At 59.0% G+C, this 18,929-nt stretch overlaps 1 protein-coding gene across 1 annotated transcript in view; it reads left to right on the top strand.

Annotated features, from left to right (window-relative positions):
- The first annotated feature begins 10,357 nt into the window (after window positions 1-10,357).
- The window catches only part of FBRSL1 (fibrosin like 1), a 92,015-nt gene continuing 83,443 nt past the window's right edge, over window positions 10,358-18,929 (top strand). Inside the window, 1 exon segment of the mRNA XM_058531180.1 lies at window positions 10,358-10,883. Coding sequence (XP_058387163.1) covers window positions 10,614-10,883 — 270 coding nt within the window. The 5' untranslated portion in view covers window positions 10,358-10,613.

Below are 18,929 nucleotides of genomic sequence, written 5' to 3'. Positions count from 1 at the left end.
ACATGGCTTGATGAGCAGTGTATAGGTCCGTGCCCGGGATTCAAACCTGCGAACCCCAGGCTGCCAAAGTGGAACATGCAAACCTAACCACTATGCCACTGGGCCAGCCCCTAAAGTCCTTTCCTTTTACCTCAGCCAGTTGAGTTGGGTTTAGGTCCTTCACCACAGAGTCCTGTGAGCCTCTACAGAGCCCTGAGGGCAGGTGATAAGTGAAGGATGAGCCATGCAAGGTCTGAGGAGTGAGGTAAGCAGGAAGATGAGGACCTGGCCTTGGGCGGCGACTTGAGCTTCCTCACAGCCTGGTGGCCAGGTTCCAGAGCTGGCCTACCTCTTGTTCCCCTCCAGACTGGGGTCACCGTAACACCCACACAGGTTGTACACTGCACAACTCCAGGAGGCATCAATCTCCAGCACTTAGGCTTTCCAGCCTGTACATGGAGTGACAATATTCAGCCTGAATCTCTAAAGGTCAGCTCTAGTCAGGCTAAGTCATCGTTTGGGGAATTCTCTGGAAATACCAAATACAAGGCCTGAAGAGTAACCTGAACAGACAGATAAGGAAATCCAGGGGCCACAAATACCTGTGGAGACAGGCAGGAGACAGAGTGAGGCATATGGGTGGAAGGGAACGGGCATGGGGGGGCTCGTGGCAGAGGAAAGGATGTCCTCCACCTAAAGGTGTTCAAATGCCTCAATCTGCAACCTTCCGCCTGCCAGACAAGCGAGCCCACAGCAGAATTCAGAGCAAGTCTGGAATCTGAAATAGAGACTGTGCCTGAAGCAGGGCTGGTGTCTCATGTCTCCCACTGAGAGCCTGGCACAGAGTGGGTGCTCAGTAACAACGCTGACCTAAATTAACCTGAGACTCAAGACCTCGGTGATCTCTGAAGGAGCAGAAAACAGGGCTTCCGTGTATGAGTTCAGAGTTATGAGCATGAGTAACAGCTGGTGTGGACTGAGTACTCTCCTACGTTGTTGGAGAGACAGCTACAGTGTACAAATACCTGTGTGCCCCCTCATTTCCCAACACCCCCTCGTATTTTGGGGAGCCACTTAGCTGCTCGGGCACATGTCACTTCAGGGCCAAAGCATGACGCATTGGGCCGTTCCCTCCTGGCTCCCTCTGACACTGCCGGGCGACCAGTAATGTTCCAGATTGTAGCCTCTCCACCGGCCTGGAGTCCTAAATGACCACATGGAGCAGAGCCCCACTCCCATGCCCGCCAAGCAGCACGGGCAAGCAGTGAAATGTTCCCGTGGTGAGCACCGCCCTCTCGGAGCCGCTATCACAGCATCGCCTGCCCCACCCTGACTCAGGCGTGTTTTCAAAAGAACACAAGGCAATGGAGAGGGAAACAGCGGAGAAAGCAGGAGCTGGAAGCCCATTGGAGCCCCGTTCCAGCTGCTCCTGAGGCCCCCCACCCCGCCCTGCAAGAGTTCTTTGCTCAACCTTCCTCCAGCCAGGGATACCCTAGCGTCCTTCCAACACCCTCCTCCTCTTGCCCAGGTCAGCTGAAGTGGAAATTGGGTGTCTGCCATGTGCAACAACAGCAGAAAAGAAAAGCTGACAAGTACAAATGTTGTTGGCTAATCTCTGAGTTCTTCACTACCTTAGATAAATTCTGGAGTTCCAAGGAGCTCATGAAATGTTTGCTGGGCAAACAAGAAGTGAAGGACGGTGTGGTGCCTGAGAGCAGCTGGTGCCAGACTCCTCAGGGGCCATTTCCTGCCCTGAGCAGGTGGTTGGTGGCACCAGCCCTGACTGAGGGGCAGCCAGGAGCCTGGAAAAGAACATCAAGCTTCAAGCACAGGAAACCAGAGAACCTGGGCACCACTCCCTCCTCTGTGGCTCCCATGGGCTTTTGACAGGTAACAGGGTCATTTCAGACAGCATTCTTTCAGTAAGATGTGGCTTGTGGCAGGATACTCCACATAAACTGTCTTAAGCAGAAAGGGAATGTATTGAATTACATGTCTATGAAGTCCATGGGTAGAGCTGGCTTCAGGTATGGCTGGATCCAGAGGTTGAAAATGTCTCCAGGTCTTAGTACCCTCTGTCTCCCTGTTCAGCCATCCTCCACATGGGATCCATTCTCCAGCAAGCACTCTCCTTGCAATGGCAAGCCCCAGCTGACACCCACCTGCCCCCAACACCTGAGGGAAAGAAGAAGCTTCCTTCTCTTCCATGGTTACCACCAAGGCCCTGGGTCATATGCCCATCCCTGGACCAATCACTGGGCACAGAGAAATGGGATGCTCCAACTGGCAAAGCTTGAGTAACAAGCTCACACCTGGAGCCAGAGATGGGGTGAACACCTCCCAAATTTCATGGACTGGAGAGGAGTGATCCCAGAGGAAAATCAGGGTGCTATTACCAGACAGTATGATGGACAGTGTTCGCAGAGCCCCGTCTTGTTCCATAAGAGACAAGACCCTTGACCACAGGAAAGACAGACCCTCACCCCAGCCTTGTGATGAGTCATGTTTGGTCTAAGACAGCCACAGTGAATCCACCTCCTTGGCCGGATTTTCACTTTTCCAGCCTCCTTTACAATGAATGACCATGAGACGCTATTCTGGTCAATGAGAACTCCTGGGGCTGGCACCATTGTTTGCTTTCCTCTCTGCACAGAGGGCAGGAGTGAGGACATGATGCCTGGAGCTGCAGCAGCCATGCTGTATCTATAAAACATCAAGTAAGAGAAGCAAAAGCCAATGCTGTGAGTAATGTTCTATTTCTTGATTGTTACATGGGTAACACAATAACCTGTTCTGAGAATTTATCAAACGCTGCACTTTTCCAGATGGAGATAATTAAGAATCGCAAGTAAGAATTGGTAATTTATGGGGCCAGCCCGGTGGCGCAAGTGGTTAAGTGCGCGCGCTCCGCTGCGGCGGCCCAGGGTTCGCTGGTTTGGATCCCGGGCGTGCACCGATGCACTGCTTGGCAAGCCATGCTGTGGCGGCGTCCCATATAAAGTGGAGGAAGATGGGCATGGATGTTAGCCCAGGGCCAGTCTTCCTCAGCAAAAAGAGGAGGATTGGCAGATGTTAGCTCAGGGCCAATCTTCCCCACCAAAAAAAAAAAAAAAGAATTGGTAATTTGTACCAAGAACACCTACCAATGAAGAGTCTTGTAAAGATTAAATGAGTTAACAGAGGAAGCGTGTTTGGAACCATGTCTGGTACAAAATAAGTTCTCAGAACTTGACGGCTGTTAGCATCATCATCATCGACGGCCACACAGTGTTTCCTCCGTGGGAAACTTCTCTGGCCCCACATTCCTCTCCAGCTACCGTCCCACTTCATGTTCCCCTTCACTCACACTCGTTGAAAGAGAGGTCTGTGCTCCTCACCTCCCATCCACAGCCTCGCGGCTATGGCCTCCACCGCACCTACACTCCAGAAACTAAAGAAGAAAGGAATTGGTAACTTGCAGTGTAATGATCTGCTAAGTGCCCACCTCCACTCGCTGACCGCAGGCCCCAGGGGGCCGATCTGCACCTCTTGAGGTCACCACCACCTCCGCAGCACACCGCAGATGTTCTGAAAGTCACTGCAGAACCAACGGCTTGTTCCGCAGCCTGACCACATCCTCCCCGAGAGGGTTTCTACACAGCTGGTAAGAGCAGAATGTGTCAGCCCGAGGCAGCGCTCGTCACAGGCCATGCCTAAAGGCGCCCAGCCATGACTGGGGAGCTATGTGAGGTCTCCTCCCAGTGTGGCTGCACATCCGCTCCACTCCTCTCACTCCTGTGTCAGTCAGCTAGTTCACAAAAGTGCTGAGTAACAAACAGTGCCAAGGCCCCAGCAGCTTTGGACAATCAGTATTTATGGTCCGAATGTCTGGTGGGTGGCTGGACCGACTCATCTCAGCTGGCCTCACTCTAGGATGGGCTTGTCCAGAACACTGAGCCCTAGGTCTCTCTCCTGGGACCAGTGGGTTGGCCGGGCACGTCCTTCTCATGGCCACGGCAGTGGCACAAGAGCAGGCGGGAATACACAGGGTCTAGGCTCAGAACGGGTTCATGGTCACCTCCATCCCTCCCATGGACCAAGGCAAGGCATGGCCGGATGCAGGGGGTGTAGGTGGGGCAGCCTGCAGTGGGTTCCCATGGCACAAACTGGGCAGCTTAAAGCAACCGAAACTTATCCTCTCACAGTTCTGGACACGAGAGGTCACAGATCAGGGTCGGCAGGGCTGCGTGCCCTCTGATGGCTCTGAAAGGATTGTCTTTCTTGCAGACCTTGAACCTGGCCAGCCGAGACTCTGCAGCCCTCACCTCCGCACCCCTCACCTCACAAGTAAAGCCAGGCTGAGTCCAGTCCTGCCTGAGGCCCAGTGCATGTCTGAAGTTCCGCCACGGAGGAAGCCAGTGGGTTTCTGTCACCTTCCAGTGGAACAGCCCCAGAGGATCCAGGCCATTTGTCCCTCGGCCCTCCCACAGGCCCGCCCACCCACCACAGCCCGGCTCTGGGCACTCTCAGGGCCAGGTGTGGCGGCAGGGACCATGCAGCCGGGCCCTCCCTGCCCTGCAAACACCCTTTTCTTGCACGAGCCTCCCACTGCTCCCCCAAGGCTAGGCCAGCAGGAAGACACCTTCCAAGGAGAGCTAGGTAGCTGGGACGCACGTGCACTCCAGAGGGGAAACACTAACAGCACACACTCGCCACAGCCCCACTGTGTGCGGTACCGAGTCAGGCCGGGACTGCTCTTCCGGAGCTGACGCGCTCAGGAAGGACTGCAAGCAGCCAGAGGGCACGAGAGGACGCATGTGCTTGGAGAGGCCTCGGCCCAGGGGTACAGCGGGGAGGGGCCGGGCGCCGGAGCCTGGCCTTCGAGGACGGGTGGCCGGGTGGTGGGGAGAGCCTGCTAGCATTGCCTGTGTCTACAGGGTGGCCGGCAGGTGGTAGCAGCTGTGAACATGGAGAGCCTGGACAACCTGACGCTCCAGAGCGCGTCTCTTGCCGCCTCCACGCACACGACGCAGCCGTCCCACAAAGCGGAGCCCTTCGTCAGGACTCTGAGAGGCGGCCGAGATGGACAGGAGCCCATGGGGCTGCCCATGCCAGCTCGTGGGCGGGGGGAGGGTGGATCCTGACATCGTGCACAGCTACAGACACGTCTGGGGGCCTCTGCGGCATAAGGTGACTGCTCTTGCCTTCACTTCCGCCTGCTGGAGCACAAACTTCTCCCGTGGTTAACCCTAACCCTGCCACACGGTGAGGGGAATTCTGAGAAATGTGCCTGCTCAGCTGAGTCAACCCAGCACGAAGCCACCAGCTGGCCTCCAGGAAGAAGTGACAACTGAGTTGGGGCTGCCGAAGAGGGCGAGTGTGGACAGAGGGGGCAGGTGGGGTCAGGACAGCACCCCAAATTTCAATATCTTGGATACTCTGCTCAGGACAGATTCTAATTCCAGGAACAGGCCATTGGATTGGGTAGCCTGGGCCACCCGCTGTGATGAATGGGAATACAGTCCCCAAATCTTTCCTTCTTCTTCACAGTGGGACCACAACCCCACCCCCACTGCAGTAGGAGGCATCAACCCCCTGGCTCATGGATGACGGTCTTGGCCCTGTGACTTGCTCTGGACGGGGTGTGAGCAGACAGGATGCAAGGCTTAAAGCACTGGCTTTCGATGTGTCTGTGTCATTTGCATTGGCCCCATGAGTTTTGCAAAGAGAATCCCCCAGGTGACTCATCTCTTGCAGCCTGGGTCCCAGAGAGAGACCCTTGGAGCAGACTTGAGTCTGACCCACAGTCTGGAGCAGAGCCCCTCCAGTCCATCTGCAGCCCTGTGAGTAAGAAAAAAATACTTGGTGTTGTAAGTCATAGAGATTCTGGGGGCTGTTTGTCATATAGCATGATCGCAGCGGGAGCTAAAATACTTGCCCATTCCTTGGCTAGGGGAGGGAGAGGCATCTCAGTGGGCTGGCCCCCTCAGTCTTCATCCATGGAAGTAAGCTTAGTATCCAAAATACATTGGGGTGTTATTATCTACAGGAAGGAGATGAAATGCATAGCGGGAAGGTTGAAACCGATGAATGTCTCTTGTGGTGGAACAAAGAGCTGGTTCATAGATGTGGCACCAGGGGCTGGCCTGTTAGCCAGACTCGCATTCTAGCTGTCACCCTACAAGCAAAAGCTATGTTAGAACCCCAAAGGAGCAGCCGGCTGTGCTGATTTATAGGGCCTGAATGGGATCTGTGAAAGTAAATTGAATTTTGAATACAATTTCATGTCAATTAAGTTTGCTCAGAGCCTTACGAAGAGCAGTGACTTGCTAAAACAAAGCCAAACGGTGAAGATTGCTGGGGCTGACGGGTCTTCCTGGAAGCAGTGCCTCTCAGGGCTCTGTTGAGGGCGCCCTGCTGCGTGCGGTGACCGGGTGAGGGCCCGGCCCTGCGGGCGGTGACAGGGCGAGCTGGGCTTCAGGCCACTCAGTGACGGGCCAGCACTTCTGGGGCAGGCTGGGGGTGGGGAGAAGCTTCTCTCTAGCAGTGTCTCTGCCTGTGGGGAGGGGTCCCCTTCTCCCCTTACTGGACTGGGAAGGAGGGGTCCTCAGGGATGGGATGAGGAGCAGGAGAGACCTAGGCTGGCAGCAGGCCACAGAGCCGAGCCCAGGGCCCCGGGAGGGAGCCAGTGGGGGTGCCCAGGACCGAGGGCAGTGAGAAGAGGAGGACATCACGGTCATCAGAGGCCAGGCCCTGAGGGTGAGGATCACGTGGGAGAGCTGCCCGTTCTCAGGGGGTTGGCGGCCGCACATGAACGAGAGCTGGCACTCATCTACGAGCCCTACTGTGCACCAGGCGCTGTTGGGGCATGTAAACCCATGGTTTCCAAAGTGTGGTGCTCAGACCCGAAGCTCTAGTTTGTTGAAATGCAAATTCCCAAGCCCCACGTGGGACAGGATGACACGTGGACAGGATGAGTCGGAAACTGTGGGGCCCAGTGATGTACGTTAAGCAACCACGTGACTGACCTTCAGCGCTGGAGAGTTTGCTGAACCTTCAGCCCACCCACCACCGGAGGGAGCACCATCGCCTCCACCCCAGGGGTTAGAGAAGGGATGGTGGAGGCACAGGTCACTCATCCAGTCTTGTGAAGAGCTGGGCTTGGAGGCCAGGCAGTCTCCCTCTGGAACTGCCCTGCCCAGAACAGTAGCCACCAGCCACACGGGGCCATTTCGTTTTGAGGTTAAATTTAATAAATAAAACGTACAATCCGTTTTTTCAGTTGCACGAGCCACACTTCAATGGCTCAAGAGCCTTACATGGCTGGTGGCCACCAGATTGGATAGCGCCAATCTAGAACGTTCCCATCACTAGCACTGGTCTAGAAGTTGTTCCTTAGCCACAGTTGGTTGCGCCTGCCCCAAAGCCCGGAGTCCCCTCCAGGAAGACGAGGGCAAATGTCACACCAAGAAGCCCAGCGGCTCTGCACCCCCACACCAGAAGTCAGGGTGCAGGGGCGCTGTGGCGCTCGGCTGCCTCTGTGGGCTCCTGCAGGCCCTGGGGAGAGTTCAGAGCCCTGGTGGGGTCTTCAGTCATCCTGTCATGATGCGCATAGTTGGGAAAAATGAGCACGGCCCACTGGTACAAGGCTTCTGCTTCGGACCACCCTGCCCCAGCCCCACCGGGGCAGGTTTGCTGTGTCCATGCCCGGAATCCCGAGATGGTCCTGGCTTCAAGGCGCTGGCCAGACCACCTCGAAGTGAACCAAAGGAGACAAAACACCTAGGGAGCTCCTTCCAGGGGAGATCTAAGGAAACTCAGAAAAACCCAGAGAGGGGCCCCCATAGGGGGTCTGCAGAGACCCCGTCCTTCACCCAGAACTCACATCCAAGCATCTTCCAGACCACATGGGAAGGACACAGTAGTTTCTATGCTTGAAAACTTCAACACCAGAACTCGACCTTCCCAAGCATTGTTCCAGGAGGGTGGGGAGGGGCGACAGGAAACGGTCCTTAGGAAGCCCCCAACTTGAGGTCCACTGAGACCACCAGGCCCAGGCTGGGGGTGAGGCGGGTCTCCTGACCTCCGGAGCAGGTGTGGAGCCTGGAGGCCGGTCCTGGAATGGGCCAGCGGCCCAAAGGCCTGCATACAAGTGAAATGCTGAAATATTAACCCTGGGACCCCCACCCCCATCCCCGCATTTCCTGGCCCTCTGTCCTCAGAGGGGACTCAGGGTATCAGGGATGCAGAGAAACCGGCTCTGGCTCTGTTTTCTAGCTCTTAAAAATCAAAAGGGATGATGCTGGAGGCAGGCAGTTTTCATAACAAAACCTGGAATGGGAAGAGGGGGAGGGGCACCCTGCTGCAGCCTGGGGAGGTGGGAGGGCCGGAGCAGAGAGAGCCTGGCAGGTGGGGCCACAGCTTTGGGCATCTGTAGAGCCACCTTCCCAACTGCCCCTGGGGACAGCCCTGCCAAAAGCCTGTGACACCCAGACCACACACCTCCCTGCCCGGCATATACTGGGGCCTTGGCACTCCACAGGGCAGGGTGATGGGACTGAAAGCCCCATCCCCTGTATGGGGGCGGGCAGTGGAGGCCCCCACTTGGCATGGCCCAGGGCAGCACTTCCCCATCAAGCAAGGAGGCACCTCCCAGAACTCAGCTACTGCACTCTCTTCTTCACTCTCCATACCGCCCAGCGAGTCCTTCCCTGCCTCAGTGCCTTTGTCCGTGCTGTGCTCTCTGCAGGAAACATGGTCTCCCTCTTCTTTGCATGACTGGCTCTTTCTCATCTCGATAACTCAGCTCAATTCTCACTCCTCAGAGAAACATTCCGGGACCACTCAGTGCCCACTTGTTACGACACCTCCCTGTTCGGTTTTCTTCATGACATCATTTGACGTTACGTTATTTGGCTCTGTGTTCACGTCTCTCCCACTTCTACAAGGGCCCTGTGTCTCATCAATTACTGCATCACAAACAATGCCTGCACATAGGGCATTTGGTAAATATGTGTTGAATGAATTAATGACCTTAGGATTTGAGGAAGACAGATAGCCCTCCCCACCCATGGTCCCTCCTTACCTCGAAGTCTCCCACTGGGGAAAAAGGAAGTTCACCATTATATCTAGCTTTCAACTCTATAGCTGCACCTTCCCACCAGTTCCTGCCTGGCTGCAGCCCTCCGTGGCGAACAGCCCCTGCACCCCAAACTGCTGTCTCTATGCAAACCAGGCAGCCTGGGGGCCTCCCACCCGAGGCGAGGCAGTCCCCACAGGGCGCATTCTGGGGTTCAGGGCTCTGGTCTTGGGTGATCTGCCTTACTGTAAAGTCTGGGAACCTGACCCAGGAAAGGAGAGGGGATGCACTGCCTAAGGAGTGCCCCTCCCCACTCAAACCAGGAGGTCCCGGGGCTGCTTGGGGAGGGGCGGCAGAGAGCACCGGGAGCCCTGGACCAGTTGGGGAGAGGGGCAGGGGGCACATGCAGAGGGCCTAGACTGGGGTGTGGGGGCAGTGGGGAGCCGAGAAACCCTCATCTGGCCTTCAAACGCTCCTCCACCCACACACAGTGGGCAGGACTAGAGTCTGGGGGAACTTGCCCAGCAAGACCCCAACCCCCGCCCCACTATCAGGAGTGGGGACGACAGCACCCCACCCATCGGTCCCCATCAGGAGTGGGGAAGAGGACGCCCATCCATGGCTCTCTCATCAGGAGTGGGGACGAGGAAGCCCCATCCTTCACACCCCACCCCGGCCCCATCTCAGGGATGACGGTGAGCTTGGCCCCTCCGCCAACGTGCCTGGTTTGGCTGGAGAGGCCCCCACTTTTCTACTCACGTCCTCTCATTTAAAGATGCTTCAGGAAGGAGGCTGCGACTGAGGAGGCGCAGAGACTCCCACCACACACCCGCGGGGAAGGGCAGCGCTCCAGCCCCGGCACATCCCCGGTGGAGCGGCCCCCGCGCAGGTGCCCGCCGAGGGGCGGGAAGCGGCGCGGCCTCCCAGCTCCCTCCCCCGAGGGGCGGAGCTCAGGGAGGGGCCGGGGTAGGCGGAGGGCGGACGGGGCGGGGCCTCGCTGGTCGGAGGGGCGGGGCCGGGCGGAGCCAGGAGGGGCGGGGCGGGGCCAGGAGGGGCGGGGCCAGGAGGGGCGGGGCGGGGTCAGGAGGGGCGGGGCGGGGTCAGGAGGGGCGGGCGGGGCGGGGCCGGGCTCCGCGGAGCGCCCACTTCCTCTGGCGCTGGCGTCCGGGCGGAAGTACGTCAGTTGTTATCCGCTCGGGGCGCCGCCGCCGCCGCCTCCTCCTCCGCCTCCTCCTTCTCCTCCTCCTCAGCAGCCCCGGCGCCGCAGCCCCTGCTCCTGCCCGCCCGCCCGCGCCCCGACCGCCGGGCCCGCCGCCCGCCGCCCGCCGCCCGCCGCGCATGGGGCGCGCCCCCGGGACGGCGGCCCGGGGCCGCTGAGCTCCGGCCGCCCCGTCCATGCGCGCGGCCGCCCGCGCCGGGGCGCCCAGGCCTCGCCGGGCCCGGGGCTGAGTGGCCCCCGCGGCATGCCCGGCCCGGCCCGCCGCCCGCCGCCGCCCAGGGCCCCCGCCCGCGCCGAGCCCGGCGGCGCCGCGTAGCGGAGCAGCCCAACGGCGCGGCCGCAAGGTCACCGCGCGCCATGGAGGCCAAGGTCCGCCAGAGCCGGCGCTCGCGCGCGCAGAGGGACCGCGGCCGGCGCCGGGAGGCGGCCCGCGACGCCCGCGACCAGAGCGCGTCGTCGGGTGACGAGCCCGAGCCCGGGCCCGGAAAGGAGAACGCGGGCCTGCCTCGCGCGCCCCCGCCCCGCGCCGCCGCCGCGCGCCGCCGCCGCCGCGAGTCCAGCTCGCAGGAGGAGGAGGTCATCGACGGCTTCGCCATCGCCAGCTTCAGCACCCTGGAGGCCTTGGAGGTAGGTGGGCGGCGGCGGGGCCGGAGCGCCGCCCCGAGGGCCCCGACCGCGCGCCCGCGCCTGACCGGCCGCTCCGGGGGCACGGGGGTCCCGGCGGCCGCGGGGGTGCAGGGTCTTGGCGTCCCGAGCTGCCGGGCAGAAAAATCTCTCAATGACGCTGTCCAAACCGGGGGTGTCTCGCTGGACAATCGGCCTTTTTTCAATTGTGTTTCTGTTGCCAAAGTATCACTTTATTCGGCTCAGGACGTGCTGGGGAGGTGGGCACTGTCGGAGACTGATAAAATGGATACTTCGCGTACTTCCTGTTCCTTCCCTCCCCCTTGAGGTTTCTGTTCAGTCGGGGAGAGGGAGGGTCTTATCCAAGACCCCTCCCGGTGACCGCTGCTTGCTGCGTGGTTAATAGGATGGCAAAAGATACTGCTTGTCTCGCTGAGTTATCGTGGACAGTATTTACTGAGCAAATACTGCCGTTTTTGCGTGAACCCAGGTGAGTGGAGAAGGAAATGAAAACTGTCAGAGAGTTGGCAAGCTGGGTGGGTAGGGAGCCGCCGTCTCCTAGAACCCGCCTGGATGGAAATGCTGGCTAGGCCCTGGTGTCCTGCGAGCCTCAGCCACCCAGCCCCTCCACCCCCCAGGGGCCCCATGCAGGACTTATTTTGGGGGACTGGCATCTGCTGGGTTTGGGGTCCCAAGGAACACTCAGCTAACAGCCTCCCTCCCTTTTTCTTGGGCTTAGGGGACCAGTGGCCTGGGATCCCCCAGTCTCAGAGGCTTAGGTCCCTGCAGTGAGCCCTTTCCTTGGGGTCCGCCAGGTCTGGAGAGCCTCGGGGACAGGTTTGCCACTTTCTGTCTGGGCAGGTGGATGCACAGAGTTGGGGCACCTGTGTGAGAGCTTGTGCTAACCACACAGCCCTGGGGAGTCCTCTGTCATGCACACCTGGGGGGCCTGAAATGGCTCCTGGGCCAAAGGGTCCCCAGCTAAGACGCCTTGGAGGGGTGCGGTGGCACATGCTGCTGCTGTGTAATGGGAAGAGGTGGCCCCAGGGCCAAGTTTTCTGCCTTTGTACAAGCCAGGTCCTGCCCTGCGGCTTCTGAGAGTGGTGACACCACCCACTTTCCAGACATGTAACCGCCCCGCAAGGTGGGGAAAAAACAAAACCTGAACTGTGGCCTCCAAGGCCCTGCCGGCCTCTCTCACCTGACTTCTCCTGCACCAGCATATCAGCCCCTGTTGAGTTCTGCTGCCTCGGGGCCTCTGTACTTGCTCTTCCCTCTGCTTGGGCCCTGGTGTTCTCTCTGCCTGGGTTGTTGTTTGGCACCTTGATTCGGTGCCAAATGTCACTAAGAGAGGCTCTCCGCACCCACCATCTGAGGCTGCGCCCCCCCCCCCCCCCGCCCCGGTGTTATTTCACATACTTTCCTTCCTGTCAGTTACCCCTCTTTCTGGATCTGTCTTGTGATTTACTCGCTCGCTCCTGTTTTGGTGCTCTCCCTGCTGGAACTTGTGAGCTGGAAGAGAGCAGGTATCGTGTCTGTCTTGTGTGTCCCCTGTGGGGTCCCAGTGCCCCGTACACGTTTGTGTAGTGAGTGAGTGAACGAGTGAGGGGAAAAACCGCGGTTCAGGAAGGCTGCACGTAAGGTCAGTCAACAGGCCCTGGTGAAACAAGCCTGTCGGGTCCACGCGCTGCCTGCAGAGGCTCTGGCTGTACCCCTTCTGCGTCTGGGGCACTGAAAGTGCAGCCTTAGGTTGGGGGACTTTTGTGGGCTAGACCAGCACTGGCCAGGTCACAGTGAGACTGAGCCTGCTTTCTGCTTGGTGTTCACACAGCCATGTCACCAGGGCTGCTCCACGCACTTTTCTCTGACCGGAGCCGGGGAGGGGTCTGCCAGCTTCGGAAAGTACAGGGTTTCTGGGCAAGTCATAACTTCTAGATTGGCACTCTTGTTTGGCCTCATTTCTTGCTAGAGTGTGGTGGTTTTCCCCCAGAGTTCAGATAGTTCGTACTGATGTTGATAGTGACAGCTAATGTACAGTGAACATGTACTCTACCAGGCACTGTTCTGAGCCTGCTTGTCCCCATTACACAGATGGGGACACTGAGGCCCAGCACCGTGAGTGTCGGGGTCCCAGTCTGCCTAGTCTCAGAGTCCTGCCAGGCCCTCGCAGGTCTGTCTTGGCCTGCACGTGGGACATGAGCTGCCATCCCCAGAGCATGAACAATGAAATGTCACGTGTAGACCGGCTCAGGAGGTGGCACGTGCACAGAGAACAGCGCCAGCGTGCCGAGAGTCCTCCTGAGGATGCAGCACCCCCGCACCTGTCTGCCCCTAAGGGTGACCGAGTCCCTGCTTCTGGAGTGGCTGAGAGGATCACAGGCCACTTCTCTTAGGTACTGCAGACACAGCAGAAACTCCATAATGTGGCAGTAGTGTTGTCAGCTGAGGAGGGGACCCCTGGTCTGGCCTGGCTCAGGGTGCGTCCGCAGCCCTGGGATGGAGTCATCTCCACCAGAGTCCTGGGTTAGCTGGCCAGAGCCCGGAGTCTGAGTTGAGGGTGTACAGAGGCCACGGGCTAGGCAGGGGGCACACTCCTGAGCCCTGGTCCCCTGTTAATTTTTTGTTTCTCCATCTAACATGGAGGCATGGGTGGGGGCATGAGTGGGTGGCAGTGGGACGGGAGTCTTGTGGTTTAGGGGGGACAAGGGCTCTCTTTGCTCTCACTGACCAGAGATGGACGGACTAGGGGTGGGCAGACGGATGGCTCTTGCTGTCCATCTAATTCCTGTTACATCTCTGTCTCCTAGTGTGTTGACCAGAGGTGACGGGAAGACCCTTGGAGGACAGGCCAGGGCAGCACTATGGTCCTCCACCCAGGTCCTCCGGATCCTTCCTCCCTGATGGCAAAGGCAGCCTTCTGGCCCCTGGGTCTCCTGGGAGATTTGCCTTGTAGGCAGAGCCAGGGCAGGCCTAGCAGACCTACTGTGTGCCTCCCAGTGTTTTCCATCAGGGGAGCCTGTGTGCTGTGTGCCGGCCCTTCTCTTCCATGCTCCGTGTGGGAGACGCGGTGCCTGCCTTGCGAGAATGTGTGTGCCGCTAGCACTCAACAGAAGCCACCTTTCTGGTTAGGCGTCTGTATGATTCTTTGTTAATTTGCTTTTCAAACAGCAAAACACTTTCACCTGGCTCAAAAATCCAGCTTTATGAAAAGGTATGTCCTGAAAAAAGTTTCAGCTCCAACCTTTCTCCTCCAGTTGCTACTCTCGCCACTCCTGAACTCGTTGTGCAGATATAACCACAGGTGTGCAGTCTCTGTCCTTCCTGTTTGGTAGAAGGAAAGGGTTATTCACCATATCTGTACCCGAGTCTGGGAGGTGTGTACCTGGGAATAAAGATGGGAAGAAAAACACCCAAAATTCTAGCTGAGCTAACAGGTGACTTCCTTTCTCTAGTTCTCCTGTTTCCTACCCTGATCAGCACCTGTCACTTTGATGATCCACAGAATGTACACCTAAAACCAGACTCGACCTGCTACAGAGTCCTGCTTGAGAAACCCCGCCCCTGCCTCCCCAAGGCCACATCAGCGGGTGAATGACTGTGTGCAGGCGGGTGGGCCTCGCCTGGCCCCAGCTCCCAGCCTTCAGTGCAGTCCAGGGGTGCGCTGTGCATTTCCGCTGAAAATGAGCGAGTTCTTCCCAGCTACAGGCGGGACCCTCAGGCTGAGGATGTGAGCCTCAAGGCAGGTGGTGGAGGCGGCCTCAGTTCTAATGGATGATGGCCCTCTGCAGGTCTGGACACAGCCCTGTGGGAGTGCCCAGTCTCCCCGTACGCTGGGCCATGTCTGGGAGACTCGGTGGTGGTGGTCTCTGCGAGCCAGGTCCGGCATCCCCCAAGGGCGCAGGCACACAGTCTGTGCTGGCTCTGGTGCTCAGGGCCAGGAGTGTCGGGGGTTTGGATGCAGCCCTGCTGGCCCATGTGCAGAAACTCACGCTGTCAGTCATGCCTCTGGGGGCTTTGATTGGGGGGGCCACATGCCTGGCCCATCTCTCTGTCAAGGGGTACAGGACTGAGTCCACTCAGATGATTGGGTTCAGTGAGGAGAGCCAGTGGTGGGAGAAGCCTTCAACTTGAAGAGCGTCTGAGCCTCAGGGCCAGAGCCCCTCGTCCAGGCTACCTCCTGCTCCTTAGATGGGAAGACTGAAGCCCAGAGAGCGGAGTGCTTTGCCTGCAGTCCTGGGTGAGGGTGGGGCGCCAAGCCGGTAACCCTCCTATTTGCCTTGGGTTGCTCCCCCATCCCCCCGAGGGCCCACAGCTGTCAGGGGCTGCTCCCTCCCAGGGGGACCCCACCAGTGGGTGAAAACAAAGCCATCATGTGGCCCCCGTGTCTGCGTGGGTGTCCACCACCCTGAGGTAGCAGCAGTTTGGCTAATTGTGGGGTTGGAACCTGGGCTGGGGTCCCTGCACTGTCACCACCTCCTGTTTTGTGAGTCAGCCCCCTGTCGTGTGGGAGACGAGCATCGTGGGAGCAGTGGTGACAGCGATGGCTGCCGAGGGCGCTGTCCTGAGGGCTCCCTGTCCTCACACACCCACTTTGTAGATGAGGAAACCGAGGCCAGGGTGATGAAGTCCTTGTCCAGGACCCGCCCACCACAGTGCCAGTCCACAGAAACTGCGAATATTCACCTGGACTTGGGCTGCGTCTTCAAGATGCTGTCGGGGGAGAATCTGAGCTTGAGTGGAGGGGAGGGTGGTCCACAACGTCTGAAGGGACAGCTTGGGACAGCCTTTTCCTGGGCTGCAGGATCAACAACAGGTGCCCTGTGCGGCTCTGGGCTGGCTGGCAGACCTCTGGGGACGGGCTGCCCTCTCTGAGCGCCATGGGCATCGATGCAGGTCTGCAGAGCCTGTGGCCACGTGCACAGGCTGAGAGAGGTTTGCTGCGACACCCACCATTACCGTACATCCGTCGTGGGCAGTGGGGCCTCAGGGCGAGCGCTCGCCTGGTGTGGCACAGAGTGGTGGAGGTGACTGCGGTCCTGGTGGATGGTGGCTATGTGTCTGCTGGCCAGCTCATTGTCCCTGCCCACTCTTGGGCACAGGTGAGGGTCTTGAGCCCCATGTAGGTGGGCAGGGACCATCTCCCAGGCTCCGTCACCCCACGCAGTCCCCTGCTCCCCTGTGGCTGGGGGTCGTCTGTGCAGCACTTGTGGGCTGCAGCACCTTTGAGGACCATGTGGGCCTGACGGCAGTGAGGATGACACACCCTTCTGTCTTTCCACCTCCACCCCTCTACTAGGCGCCTGGAGGCTGCGCTATGCTGGGAGGAGAGTGCCCGGGAAGCAGAGGATCATGGTGCCCCACGGCTGGGACTCTCACCTTCCCATGAGTCCAGTATGCCCAGGATGGGCGGCACAGGCTGCAGGGCCCTTCCCGGTGGCAGGCCACAGCCCTCCTTTCATCTGCCCCCGCTCTGAGTTTCTAGACAAAGTTTTGGGTCTGCAGAGTGTTCATATGTGTGCTGTGTGTGTGTGTACACGTGTGTAGTGGTGGTCCATGTGCCAGGTGTGTGCACGTGTGTAAATATGTGTGTGTGTTGGGGACCTGGCCAGGCACTTGTGTGTGCACATGTGAGATGTGTGTGTGCTCAGGGCCTGTGTAAGTCTTACCCCCCCCCACCTGTTTCTGCCTATTGCTGTATCTCCTTTCTGCACATCTAGCCGTGACCCGTCCAGCCCACCCAGACTCCTTCTGGGCAGCAGCTCCATGGCCTGGACCTGACTGCTCGGCCACATGCACAAAGCCCCACCCTGGAGCTCCCGGAAGGGCCTCACTTCCTCCGTCTGTTGTCCTGCCCCTGCTGCAGCAGGACAGTCACTCCTGCCCTCCCACTCACGGAGCTAGGCCCTGTCCCTGCCCCTCGAGCTTCTTGGGCTTGTCACTCTTGGCTCTGAATTTCCAGTTCAGTAACCCTGCCCTTCTGTGGCCCCTCTGTCCCCACCCCTGCCCTCGGCTCCTGCAGCTCCAGCCACACCTGCCCCGGGAGGATCCTCAGACACACATGTGGGCATGCTTCCAGCCCTTACAGTCTGCTCTCCCCCCCGGCCTGGAAGGGTCTTTCCTCAAGTGTTGGAATGACTTGCTCTCTCATCTCACACATTCTCTTCCCCTGGCAGGGAGTCTCTGGCCTCTGTGTCTGGGCCACGGCTGTCATCTCCTGGCTTATCCTCTTGGCTCTCATCCCCAGCAGATTAGACCCTCTGTGCCGCCTTGCTCCCAAGAGGACTCAGGTGGTCTCAGTTTGCTGTCCGATGTCTTTTCCCACCCAGAACCACCTCATGCACGTGCTTGTATTCAGAAACTCCTAGACCCAGACTGGGGGGGTCTGTTTGCGGTTCTTGTAGGGTTTTGATAAGTGGGCAGGCATTCGCCCTTCTGGAGGTGGTGCCAGGCCTGTTCCTGCTGAGGTCTGTACGTTTCGCTGACTCGTCCTGCCTTATGTCTTGGTCACTGTTTCCTAAGAGGTTGCTGCTGTGTGGATAAGAAAGCCATCTCTCCACCTCTCGTTTGTACCTGGGTGATTTGTGGAATTCCCTTGTTGGTTCTGACACCTTACCCGTGGAGTCTCAGGGCTTCCTTCTGGCCACCGTGGGATCTGCTGGAACCCCAGTGTTGTTGCTACCTGTCTCCTTTTGTGTCTTGTGGCGTCTGTCACACTTCCAAAGCGCTGGATGGGCGCCCCGCCCCTCTGGTGGGCCTTTCCTGCTTCCCCTCTGCTCGGCGTGTGCGTCCTTTCACGTGGACATTGTCCTGTCCAGGAAGCATCTGGGCCAGCGTCAGAAGTGGGCAGTGGAGCTCACTCTTGCCCTTTGTGACGATGATCATGTTCCTTCCCTGGATCCGGTGGTGTCGTGGTGCCCAGAGCCGGAGTCCAGGGCCGGCCCTGCCTGGCTGTGGTGGTGGAGCCTGGCTTCAGGTCACTTTGCCGACGCTTTAGTCGAGGTGTTTGGCATTGTGTCCCTAAGTAAAGTGAGTCTGAGGTTGTCTGTGTCTGCTGGTTCTGCAGCATCTTTTCCTGCGTTTTAGAGCAGTTCAAGTGGCCTATGAGTTGTCAGCTCCTCTCCACACTTGGAAAGGACTCGGGGCCCCGCTGTTCCAGCTCCGTTTGCCAGTGGTCACTTAGAGACCCAAGTCAGCTCTGCTTGGGTAGGGAGGCAGGTCACGAGTAAAGAAACTACGGGACCAGCTGGCCAGAAGCAGGGTCAGCAGGGCGGCCCCCCAGAGCAGGCCAGCCTGGGATGGGAGCTGCCAAGGGGCTACCCGTTAGCTGGTGGGTGGCAAGGCCTTGGGCCCTGTCCATGCCCCTGTGGGGGGCCTGTGCATGAGTGTGGCTGCCTTGTGGAGGGAGGATGCTGGAGTCTGGAAACCACCTCCACTGTGGGCGTGGGCGGCATCGTGCGCTGAGGGCAGCCAGAGTGGCAATAACTGCACACAGTGACTGGGCGAGGTGCCCGCTGGCGGCCTTGACTTGTGTGGTTCTTGTGCTCTGTGTGGAGCCCTGGGAGGTGGGGGCCGCTGTCACCCCTGTGGGGATGGGGAAACCAAGGCCCTAGGCCTCTGCCACTTGTCCAGGACAGAAGGACAGCTGGTCAGGGGCAGGGCCAAGGCGCCCTGCATGGTCACACCGCCTAGGCCGTGGCCGCCTGCCTGTGCTCCTCTACAGAGAACCCCTTGCTGCCCATCTCCGGTAACCGGGTTACCTACCCTTCCTTGTGGCTTCCTTGAGGACACGTCCTTGGGTGCAGCCTCCCTGAGGCCAGCGGGCAGCCTGAGCAGCTGTGCTACCTCCCAGTCTGGTTCTCAAGGCTGTGGGTTACATAACGGAGCCATGGCCTCCCTTATTCGGCCCCTGTCAGCTCCCTCTCGTCCCGACTGTTGCTCAGGACAGTCTCTCATTGCTTCTCGCTTATTGGGGCCCAGGCTGTGGTGGCCCTGGGGCAGGTCAAGGCCAGGCTTGCACGTGGGGCTCCTAGGCCTCTGAAGTGATTGCTG

Source organism: Diceros bicornis, chromosome 35, assembly GCF_020826845.1.
Source record: "Diceros bicornis minor isolate mBicDic1 chromosome 35, mDicBic1.mat.cur, whole genome shotgun sequence".
Lineage (NCBI taxonomy): Eukaryota > Metazoa > Chordata > Mammalia > Perissodactyla > Rhinocerotidae > Diceros > Diceros bicornis.
This window is presented reverse-complemented; position numbering and strand designations above follow the sequence as displayed.